Source organism: Melanaphis sacchari, unplaced genomic scaffold, assembly GCF_002803265.2.
Source record: "Melanaphis sacchari strain LSU unplaced genomic scaffold, SCAv2.0 Contig64_pilon_pilon, whole genome shotgun sequence".
Taxonomy (NCBI): Eukaryota; Metazoa; Arthropoda; class Insecta; order Hemiptera; family Aphididae; genus Melanaphis; species Melanaphis sacchari.
Window position 1 is genome coordinate 1,279,314 of NW_020271462.1, and position 13,108 is coordinate 1,292,421.

Sequence of the window (13,108 nt, forward strand, 5' to 3'; positions counted from 1 at the left end):
CTAAATATTCAAGAAGACGAAAAATTAAGATTAACATACAACAATCATTTAAAATATTACATAATATGGCAATAAATTACAAGAATTAAAAAATGGTAAATAGGTGATGTAAAAATAATACATGCAGAAAAAAATTATAATAATCAACCTATAAGTACCATTTGTCTTAGTCTAAGTATTTCGTATAAAAGTCTTATGAAAATACAAAAAAAAATTTGTAAAAAAATTTTTTGATAAATATTTTATCGCAAAAGTTATTTTAAAATTATTAACTAATAGTCATAGTAATTATCATCTACCCTGTGTTTTTCAATATTACCACTAAGTGTGGGATCAGGTCGCCGCCTTTTGAAAAAACCTAATTTCCATAATAGCAGAGTCAACAAGATTAACAACAAAAGCCCCACCAATATTGCTAGAATAATTATCCACCACGGAATTGGTTCGTTTTCTTGTTGCAATAAGTCCACTTTAGCAGTAGTCTCCACCTATAAAAACCATGTTGATTAGTTAGAACAAACATTTAAATTAGATACATGATTAAATTGTTTATTTTAGTGAAATATCAATCACAATATTTCAATGTTTGATTATTATTTTATATCTTAAGTAATAATTTTAAAAAAAATAATGTTAATTCATCTATATTTTGTAACTGTATTTAAATTATATAATATAACAATATCCTAAAATGCATTTAAAAACAAAAAACGCATTCAAATACTAATTTATATTTTCAATGTACTATTGATTTTTATTAAAATGTTTACACCTTCAAACTAGTTGTTATATTATGAATACAAAATAATATTAATTAATTACTTCAAATTCATCATCTAAACGATTTTGTTGCAATAATTCAGGGGGTATATGAATTTTTGCTCTTGATACAATTTGAACAGAATCAACTTTAGGAAACAGTTGTAGTAAAGTAGAATTCCACAGTCTAAGAAAAAAAATTGAATTAATTAATTAATTAATTAAAACAATAATCTAATTAAATGCAATATTTATTGCTAGTTATACAGTAAGTTTATAATACACAAAATCATAATATCTTACCTGGCTTTAATAAATATTGTTGCCTCTTGATTTTTTTGTAAATTGTTTATAAGACAACGAAACTTGAAACACTTAGCATTTCCCATCAAACAGTTCTATAAAATAAAAATATATAATTTGATAAAATAATCAAATCATATGTAAAATTTAAATATTGCTCACCATTTTGGCTATTTCTACATGCTTTCCATTATCTTTAACGTATGTTTCTGCACCTACAACATAATTTTGTTCCCTACGTACTCTATTTTGATAATAACCAGAACTACTATTTTTCATCGTGCTGATTGTTGTTTTTGACAACATGTAATTGTTCAAAACATTATTTTCTGTACTAATACTATCAAGAGGCATCTCTTGAACTCCTGGACGCACTAGTAAACCTAATGGATTGACTTGTTCTTCCGACATAAAACACTTTCCACCACTTATAGCTAAACAAGTATTAAAAAAGACATATTTTTTATAAGTTGGTTATATTAAATATTTTACTTAGTCTCAACACTTACCTTCAACGTATGGATTTTCATCTAAGTACAGTAACCACTTTCCTGAAGTATGATGACTGGCGACCTGATAAGGCCAATCAATATTTACTTCTAACTTAGACACTTTCCAGGGCCCAGAGTTGAACACTTGATAAGTATGCAATACTCTGGAACCAACTTCATCACGATACTTTACAGACAAATCGTCTTTCACTTGACCACCATAAAACACTTGTTCTGGACGTGCTAACCTAAAATAAATTAAAATAATAACATAATTCTAATACATAATATATATATATATATCCAATTTTGAATTAATAATTATTAACCTACCCCTTCAATGATAATTCAGCTTGTTTAATGATATTGGCATGTAGAATTAATGGACTCTGGGGATCAACTTCGTGGGATGTAGAGTTGGAAAATACGATAAACTTCAATTGATTTTCAGAATCATTCAGTTCTTTTGGATCAAATCGTAATTGAATATTAGAAATCGCAGACTTTTTAAATGGATTTCCAAGTGCACACACAACTAGTGTCTTGTTAAATGGATTGCAATCTACTTGCTTTGTCTAGAAATACATTTTATTATTTTTTATTTATAAATACTAGTTTTAAATTATTTACTTACATCTTCTAATCTCACAGTGCCTATGTAATTAAATGAATAAGGATGAACAATAAACATTCTGCTTTCATATGCAGACTCTCCCTGATTGTATGCAGTTGTATTTAAAAGTATTTCAATATGCTGGCCTATTACCAACTCGTATTTATCATCTGAAAATAAATTAAAATAAAATATTATTGATCACTAATGAATGAAAATATTTTTCAAAATACATCAATTGAATAAAAATAAAAGTTTATTAGTTTAAATAATTAAAAAATCACAGTAAATACTTAAAACATAATAGTGGATATTGATATACCTGAACCTGATATTCTAGGTAACAACAATTCAGCGTTCACATGTACACGACTTTCACATTTATCATTGTTACCACAGTCCTTATGGAATGTAGCAAAGAAAGTTTTTTCCGCCTGATTTTGATTTAATACTGGCAAATCAGCTAAAGAAGGTACTGGATCACCAGGTCTTAGAACAGGAACATCATTTTGTACCAATGAATATGAAATACGCATGGCAATTGGAGACTGAATATCCATTGTGTTCTCCTATAACAAGACCATAATATAAATAAAATATACTGTAATAATAGAAAATATTTTACAATACCTTAATGTATGCCGTGTGTTGTTGGCACGTTTCTTTTTTATTGTGGTCCACGGAGACAACGTTTTCAATTGTTTGTGACTTTGATGTATGATCTGGTCCAAACCAAACCCTAGAAAACTTACGACCTTCTTGAAACGTTTCAGCTTCTAATCTATAACGCAATTGAATACCCCATCCTCCATCTTTAAACACAGATTTCAATGTACAACATGTTTCAAATGTAAAACTGTAAAAAATAATAATTTACTTAATAGTGAAATCTAATATGATAAAACAATTTTGAAAATCAAGCTATTTTACCAAGTAACTGAGGATGTTTTGTTAGCTGAACAACCGGTTTTAGTGGGATCAATATTCCTAAGTTTTTCTGGTGGTCGAACCTCAATTGTTATGTCTATAATTGGTCGAGCTCTAATCAATATTGCCATATCACTTTCATAAGCACCAGATATTAAATCTGGATAACCATTTTGATCTAAGTCCATTCCATTACCACTTAACGAATATCCTAATGTACGTATTTTAAGATTTTCTACCACCAAATCCTCTGCTTTAATTATCTAATTATACAAATACAAATAAATTATGCCCATATTCTTTAAAGTTATATTATTTTATAATTTAATAATTTAAAACAGAAAATATTGAACTAACTTGTGAAGGTTCCACTACAATTCCATTATCTGAACCTTGATATATGTAAATAACTCCATTTCCTTCATATGGTGCTCCAATAGCTATGTCATCATATCCATCTTTATTCAAATCCCCTAAGTTTGTAATTGCAAATCCAAATCTAAAAATTTGATCCATGATTAATAAATATATACTTAACAAAGAATAATATTAAGATTTAAACCTGGATTCTGGTTTTCCAACTAGTTTAATCGGTGGTTTGCAATTAAAACAATGATCTTTATTGTTCATATAAATATAAACAGCTCCACCAGTTTCTTTTGTGAAATAAAATGGTGCACCAACTATTAAATCTGGTTCTCTATATTAAAATATACATATACATATTTTAATTACTAAGAAAATAATAATTTACAAATATACTTTATAATTTAAATTAAACTATTAAAAACATATTTTGCTATAGTGACTAATCTAACAATGAAATATTTACACATGAATGAATATGTGCAGTTTCTGAAAAAATTAGTTTGCTTAACGCCAAAAAACAATTTAAACAAAATGTGTTTATAAATAAAACTACTACGCACTTGTCTCCATTGAGATCAGCAGTTGCTAATTCATAACCAAAACTAGAAGCAAATTGTTCTCCACTAATCACTAGTCTTGCATCCATCAGATTTACAGATGGTCTTACTTTAGTAAATAGTACAACTTGACCTGTTCCATTGGCACGTGGGGCACCAGCTGCATAAACCATATTTGGTTTACCAAAGAAATAATCTGCAGTAGTAGACATACCTAAAATAATGAAATTAATTATTTAATGTTTGTTATAAAAAAAATATTTAATTATTTTTCATAAAATTTGCTTAATTAAGTTACCTAAATAACTATGGCTATCAACAGGAGATACTTCAATATCTCGAACCGGACTATAGTAACAAGTTTTATCTCTGTGTAAGAAGTCATCCGATACACTGACCATAAATATATTTCCTTTCCAATTATATGAGCCAGGTGAGCCAATAACTACAGTTTCATCATTTAACAACACACCACTTGTGCCAGCTTGACAATAACCAAATTGTGCCTGACCCCTAATAAATCATATTCATAAAAAAAATAATAAATTAAGAATAAATGCATATTATTTAGAGATTGTACTCGAATTATCTTCATATTTTAAAACAACATACTTTTCTGTCTCTCGACCTTTGCATGGTTCCCAACATTCAACAAAGTCTAAGTTTTGTGTCAAAGTATAACAAAGACCTTGTCCCCATTGGTATTCATCACCTCGATTAATGTATCGATGAGCACATACCTGAAATGTTTATTTATGTAATCAGAATTTGTTTGAAAAAAATTAAAATATTTATTGTGGAATGATCTTCGATTTAAATTGTAATTTTTTTCCCATGTTGATAGCATCTATAATCAAAAATGTATAATAATATCCCAACTTTACAAAAAAGAACCCTTCCTCCACGAATTGAAATTAAAGATCATCCCACAAACACATTTTGTCGTACTTCGAACTTAAGATGTATCTACTATTATAATAATTATTTCAACTTTATGATATTTTGATAAAAAATACGTTCTTATTTTTCGTTTACAGAAAAATTATTTTCTAAACAGTAAAATAGTTAGTTAAGTTAAATTTAATTGTTGAATTAATCATAAAGTGAAAAAATATTACACAAATATTAAATTTGTTTAAATAATACCATGACTTTCCCGCCAATTCCTTGACTTCGTACAACTACGCCTAACCATTGTCCATCTTTAATTTCGTCACTCTTGGGTGGTGAAAGTTTTGTAGAATCAATAGCTACAGAAAAATATTGAGTTAAAATCATAATTACAAAAACTCAAAATCACATTTTTGCTGGATTATTGAAGCGTATTATGTCTACTGTGTACAAAAAACTGCATACACACAATAATGATTTGGTTAATTCCTGTATAATGATTTCCATATCGAGAAATTATATTTCTATTAGGTATATGACGATATGGTGAACATAGTAGGCACACCATAAAAATATTTACATCCAATAGCTAAATCAAGTTAAATATACATAAATACACCTTTTACATTCAATTAAACCCATTTCAATAAAATAAACCATGTTTATTACAAATTTGAATACCTTAAATGCAATAAATATATCATGCAATGAGGATATTTACGACTTAATTTTAATATAGGTACATTATTTTGTCAAGCTATCTACATAAAAGAACAATTTTAAAATACATAATAATACATATCTAAACTTAATTTTTATTGTAATGTCGTAAATAAAATATGCTCATAAGTTATCACATAATATTATACATCTAACAATGTTATCACGATCAATATTTACTTCAATGTACTATAATTAATTTTTAACTACTACTTATACTTGTCACGTTTTAATCTATAGTAAACATTAATTAAATATATCTCATCGAACCATCAAATATGTACGACGCAATGATTAAGAATAAATAAAATGTAATTAATTAAAATATTAATTCATAATGAAAATACAATATTTTTATGCCCTAAAAATGGCAAAAAATTACAAAACGCCTTTAAATATGCACTATAAAAATGCATTTTATATTATTTCTTACAGTTTAAATATGATATAACGGAAACGCGTGATAAAGTAGTAAATTGTTTTTCAGATTTTAGAAGACATCAAAACAAAAATATAATATCACTACTATAATTACTTATAGATATGAAAACGGTAGCTAAGGTATATCGTTACTTATTAGTTAGGTATTACTGTCATTAATGTTAAATAGTACATAGTACATACACACTATTTCTAGTTAATAATTATATTTATAACACAATCGACACTACCTATCTGACCACTATCTACAGTACCGATATTCTAGTTTTTATTACGATAAAATTTGTAATACAATTTACATTTTCTTAAAATAAAAACTGTATAAAATGTTTTTAATTATAAAAATGCCCTCAAAACATCTTAAATAGTTGATATATAATATAAAACTATCACTACATAATCAATCATTTACATAAACTCTATAAATATAGATATTTTATTCATATTATTAAGTCTATCGATGAGATTAACAAAAAATACATACAAATAAGCATGCATTCCATCTAGCTCACACTGCAATTGTGACTTCTACGTATGCATAAAGGAGGATTCAAAATATTTTTCACACAGTCACCTACACTAATGACCAACACAACACACACATTACATGACCCGTTCGCACATACTTAGAAATGTACATATTATATTGAAGAACTTAAATATAGAATCCACATAATATAAGAAATGATAAGCTTTGTGTAATTTAAATATAAAGTATTAAAATTAAGACTTTAAAACATTTTTAAACAGATTCAATTTTTACAAAACTACATTTTTTGTGTTGTGTCACTATTTTATATGCTGAGTGTGATATATTATCAGTATAGAGAAACAAATGAGTACACATATTCATGCTAATTAGATTATTTGGTTAAGTTAAAATTATTAGTTATTACATACAATTAATTTATGAATACATCAGCATCACATACGACTAAATTTAACCAAGACAGATAAAATGTACACCAGTAATCGTATAAATTAATAAAAAAAGCACTATTAAAGCATGATAGCTTGTGCATCACAATTCACAATAGTGTGCGTATGGCAGGTGTGGATGTAATAAATTCGATAACTACTAATTTTAACGAGCGAAATGCCAATAAGGATTTAATAAAACGAATTGTTAAGAATGTATATATCTAAAAAAAATACTTCAAATAAAAATGATTAAAAAAGTTTAATACTTAGTAATCTCTACTTATTAAAATATAAACATATATTTCTCAAGAAAATTATCCGATTTAAAATTTTGATACAGTTAATAAATCGATTAGTAAGTGAAAAAAATCATCAGTAATTAAAATTATTTCTTAAACGGCAACAATCGTTAACATTTTAAGCTTACATTTTGAAACTGTAACAGCCAAAAATATTTGCAATAGTTAATAAAATTTAACTAAAACCTGAATAATATATATTAAATATTTGAATCTTTGTTCGTGATTTAAAAATGCAATATTTATATAAAATATTTTAATATAATTTATGATTCAAAAATTAAAACTACTTAAAATATTATGGCTATACACACACTTGAGATTAACTAAAAACAGATTTTGTGAATTCTTTAACACTTGAGTTGTGTACTTAGGTACTAAACGAATTCGCTGTCTCTGTCCAGTCTGTCAGCTATTATACACGTTCCGAATTCTCAATAGTTTTATTTTTATTTTTTAATATTAGATAAATATGCTTATTATCTACTTGAATAATATAACATTATTAATGCTTCTCGTTGGATCTGTTCAAAATTTGTATTTTAAAGTGAGGTACCTACTTTAAAATTGTTATATTATATTATATTATTTACAAACTCATTTCAAAATTTAAATATCTAAAAACCCCGACAAAAGATATCAAATAATGTTATAATCTTTTTGTTCCATAAAAGATAAATTTACTCTAAAATTAAAATCAACAAAATTCTACTGAAATATAAATGTACATTTAGTTTGTATATACTCGTACGTAATTGTACCTATATATTATTATGCGAGTATACCTTATCACTGAAACAACAAATACGTGTGTACTGTGTAATATGAAATATCCTCTCGAAAAAATATACAAATTATTTTCAACATAAAGCATAATATTGATATCTATACTTGATATTTTTTAATTTTATAATTTTTAAGTAATATTAAATAATGAGAAATAAGACATGGAAATATACTAATGCATGAGATATACATTTTTTAAGCTTCCGGTAGTTCTAAGTTCAAAGAAACTTCTTATTATTCTCTACATACAATAAGCATAAAAAATGTATAAATATTGTCATATCGATAGATTGTGCAAATATTACATTTTTTAGAGACCCAATGGCATAAAATTAGTTAAGACCATATGCTTATTTTAACTAACACCTTTTTGAATAATCAAATAAATAAATTGTAAATAATGTAAATATACACTACATATGACTGAGTAATGGCTAATGATTAACAGAGATAAAAATAAATTAATTTAATGTTAAAAGTAAAGTTTAAGTTGTAATTACTTTATATTAGATTTGTTGATTCCTTGAATTAAAAACCGATATAATAAGTAGTATAACGTCTACTTTATAGTTTAGTACAAACAATATTCTTCAACTAAAAATACATGACTTAACATTAAGACATTCGACCATTGTTTTAAACATTAAAAACACATTCTAAAATTAAAATAAATTCTCAAGACATATGCATTAAAAATCCTTAAGTAAACATGCATGATGCTTATCACCTATTAATGGAAACTGTATACAACTAACAAACATACGTTTCTTAACAATAATGAATAAATGAAATGTAACCTCGTCAGTATTTAATGATTGAAGGTCAACCAAACAACGAAATAATATTGGTAACGTGCATACAAATATTGGTATTGTCAAATAAAAAATAATCGCAAAATAATATGTACGTGCATTTCACATGCCATCCAAAAACACGTATTATGATTTAATCGCTATTATATACAACTATAAAATGACTGTGAAGTCATGTGACTAAAATATAATTTCATACACATGACATCATACATTTTATGAACTGTTTTTTTCAAAGCATTCAGCTGTTTTGTTATAGATGTAATATCATTCTCATGCCATATTTTGCATCACAACCATGCATAAAATATATTTACAGTAGCCATAACATTACAATTTACAATCAAATAAGATTTTGTTCTAATGTCATAACTGATAAATTTAAGAATTAATTAATTTACCTACAAAAATCATTAAATTGTTTAAATTAAACTAAATTAAAACTAATGTTAAAAATGTATAAATAAAATAAAGCTGAAAAATTAAAGTGTAAATCAATAAGTGATTATTCTTCTAGCTCAATAATAACAAGTCTAGAAATTTCACAATATTAATATAAGCTGAATGACATTAAAGTAAAAAAATATGACCTATAAATTTAAAAATTTTTCAATACGCCAAAACACGAACAAAAATAAATTATTTTTAATGGTAAAAACATGTATATATTATGCAATATGATTACTTACTTAATATGCAAAATGATCAACAAGAAAAAATATATGATTCATAAATAATTATACAAGTATTCAAAATATATTAAATAAATAATTATTTTGTGTTGAAATATATACAAATAAAAAACAAAAAAAAATTAGTTTTAATGTATTTGTTTTTTACTAGGAATAAAACTGATGTATTAATATCACTTAAGATAATTAATTTTAAATTTTAACTAAATATACATAGATTTTCTAAAAATAATAATATGATACACATAATTATCGTAGCAAAATTGTTTTAAAAGTACCACAGATTGAATAAAAATAAAATTTAATAATTCATAAGACTATAATATTATATTATAGACCTACTTTTAAACTTATTTTTTTATTTATTAATAATAAATTTAAAATACAAAGTGATTTTTTTAATAGTAGTGTTGAGTTAAAAAGGAGTGATATAATAATAGATGTGCCAAAATATGTATAATTTACTATCACTCCACTCATCAAAACTTTAAATGCTTCTTAAGAGATAAAGTGCTGTTGCTTATTAAATATTTATAAGCAGTGAATACCACAACTACTTATGTAGCTAAGAATACCATTAATCCCTAAATTAGAGGTATTAAGTTATAAAGGGCCAATTAGTTTTATTATAATTTATAAACATTGTTTTCATCATCCAATTGTGTTAATGTGCTTCAAAAACTGAAATAATAGAGAAAATCTATTTTGATAATCTGAGTTGCTCTTTCAACAAAAATTGAACTTTTTATTTAAAAAAATATAATACACTTAATACACGCAGACATTATCAAATTTACGATGAGATTTAAAAAATATATATATTAATTTCAAGTTTGAAAATATAAATTTTAAAATACAATATTTAACAATATACAAAATCTAATTATGTAATGTATTATACATAGAATCAAGTATATTTATAATTGCACAAACATCAAACATTTCTCTTAGATATTCAAAATTTAATACTAAAAAGAATACAATTGATTAAATTGACTACCTATAATATAAAATGCATTAGAAGATAGAACAACTTTTTAATAATCAATGAATAATAACTATATTCAGTAGATTGTTTAAAATTTAGAAAGTAGTATATGACCTAACCAAATTAAAAATTTTTATTTATTAGTTAAAATAATAAAATATTCATTAAAGTGTATTAAAAATAATATTAAATATGTTCCTACTGTGTTTCCCTATAACATTTTTTTTTTTAATGCAACCCTATATTAAAAATATTCAATCTTACAAAAGTTAATTAAATAATAATAAATATATATTTTAAGCATAATATTACACATAACAGTGCAGTTAACTATTTCATACATCAACTTTGAGTCATGCGCTTTTCAAATGTATTTTTCAAAATATGATCAGACCATACTAATGTGATGGATTTAAAACTCCAACTAAATTAAGCAGTATTTACATGGCAGCAATGCTTGTTATATAACAATCAAAAAAAAAAAATATTCATAAATATATTATGAAATAGGCTTTAATAAATTATGCTATGATGCAACACATAACATATTAAAATGCAAATTGCAATAAACAAACCATGAACAAACACAAAAGTTACCATAATTTCACTTACAGGGGTCATAATGTCCACTAGTTGGGTCTGTTTTAAAAAAGAAAAGAAAAATCATTATTATCAACTTCAAAAATTATTTAACCTAATAACCTCAATTATGAGACAATTATTAGTTTACTAATTAACAATTATGACTAATTATTATAATATTATAACACAGGTATAACTAATTAAAATAAAATCTTCATAATTAGTATTCTTTATGTAAACATTAAAATAGTACCTATATATATATAGGTACCTACTTTATTATTTTTATACATTATAATACATATTAATATACTATGATACTATGAGTTAATTATAACATTCATAATGTTTTGGAAAAAAACTAAGAAAGTCACTTAATAGCAACACTTATACAGTAATTAGTGATTGAAGATTATGCTTATATTTTCTTATTAATGAGCTCAAAAATTAAATATTTTCTAATAATATGGCATCCTTTGCAATTAACATAGTAATTATTTATAAATAATTTCTATTCTAAAAAAAAAACTTTTCTGGATTTGTTATCATATTTCACTCAGTCAGTTTAAATAATTCAAATTCCAGATTAAGATTTTGTATGACCATAGATTTGTCATTTCTGACATTGTGCAACAAGGTATTTTTTGTAGGGCTCTTTCACTTAAATCTTAAAAATTTTAAATTTCATTTAATAGATACATAAATAAATATTTTTCAAATTAAAAAATGATGAGTACTTACTTCGCTTTCCATCAGTAACAACTTGTATGCAATCATCGTGAAATGATGTCAATGGACATTTATATAACGCACCAGACTGATTAGTTTTTGGTTGTAGGTTTTTACCTATTGGAGCACCAACCAAAATCCTGTAATAACACAAAATTTGGAAAATTTTTAATATTTTAATGGTAAAGAAGAAACCGAAGATGCAAAATATTGTAAATAACCAACCAACAATTTGACACTTTATTATTGAATTTAAGTGTAGAAAAGTTGAACTTAACAAATAATACATTCAATTTAAAAATCTACCCACAATACCTCGCACAATACTTTACAAAACGTTTTGGAAATTTGTTTTTGAAAATTGATTAAGACACCAACATTCACATATTTGTTTTCGGATTGAATATGTTAACGAAAATTAGTTTCAGTTATTTTAAACGTATTGAGTGCATACCTCAAGATAGTAACAAAACAAACATCGAGTCACTATTCTACCTACCTACATAACACCGCAATACCTATGTACCTAGACATAAAATTTAATTTGAAATGTAAATAAATCGCTAGCAAGCGGGATACATATGATCGGATAACAACAACGGCAACAAGAATAGAGGTGTACACTAACCAACTGTTTTCCACTTGTAACTTGATCTCGTCATACGACTGGTGTCCGGCAACGGAGTAGCCAAAGTACGATACTTCCAGGGAACGTTTGACGATCGGCAGTCTCGTCTCCAGGTTGAAAGAACGAACACGGAACGCGGAGTCGCACAGCAACAGCAACAGCAGCGACAATGACATCATCTTGGGGGGGAGGAGTTCGCACCACCAACAGCGACGGCGAGGTGGTAACAGCGAGGTGGTAACGGCGACGGTATCGGCTGGCGGGTCAGCAGCCCGACCACGACGACAGCGGTCCACAGATCCTGACCAACGAAGCGGTCATCGTCGGATCACAAAACGGGGTGACGGGTTTTCGGAGATCCGCGAACGGCCGACAAGCGTGTCCCGGGTATGTCGGCGGCGTCCGTCGCTACGGAGATCGCGGCCCCAAAACGCTGACGGAGATTATCGCACCAGACGACAATTTGAGGGGGGGCGCTGTGTAATTACCGGGACCGGGAATACCGCCGAGCTGAGACAGGAGAGAGAAAATAATAAAAAAAAAAAAAAAACGTAACGACGATAACGACGAACGGTCTCGGGTACGCTGGACGGTCGAGTG

The 13,108-nt window shown here is 26.5% G+C and overlaps 1 protein-coding gene across 2 annotated transcripts; it reads right to left on the minus strand.

The window, feature by feature from the left end:
- Positions 1-26: 26 nt before the first annotated feature.
- On the minus strand, positions 27-13,070 carry LOC112600402 (integrin alpha-PS1). Of its 2 annotated transcripts, XM_025347595.1 has the most exons (19): positions 12,509-13,070; positions 11,893-12,020; positions 11,182-11,208; positions 5,166-5,269; positions 4,632-4,759; positions 4,318-4,532; positions 4,023-4,233; positions 3,656-3,793; positions 3,451-3,592; positions 3,097-3,356; positions 2,797-3,022; positions 2,489-2,735; positions 2,188-2,336; positions 1,887-2,128; positions 1,572-1,801; positions 1,225-1,496; positions 1,063-1,157; positions 823-946; positions 27-488 (listed from the first exon to the last, which is right to left on the minus strand). In XM_025347595.1, the coding sequence occupies exons 1-19, from the start codon at positions 12,685-12,687 to the stop codon at positions 273-275; spliced, it is 3,333 nt and encodes a 1,110-aa protein (XP_025203380.1). In that variant the 5' UTR covers positions 12,688-13,070; the 3' UTR covers positions 27-272. The 2 variants fall into 2 exon arrangements, with proteins under 2 accessions (XP_025203380.1, XP_025203381.1); XM_025347596.1 differs by lacking the exon at positions 11,182-11,208.
- Positions 13,071-13,108: the final 38 nt, after the last annotated feature.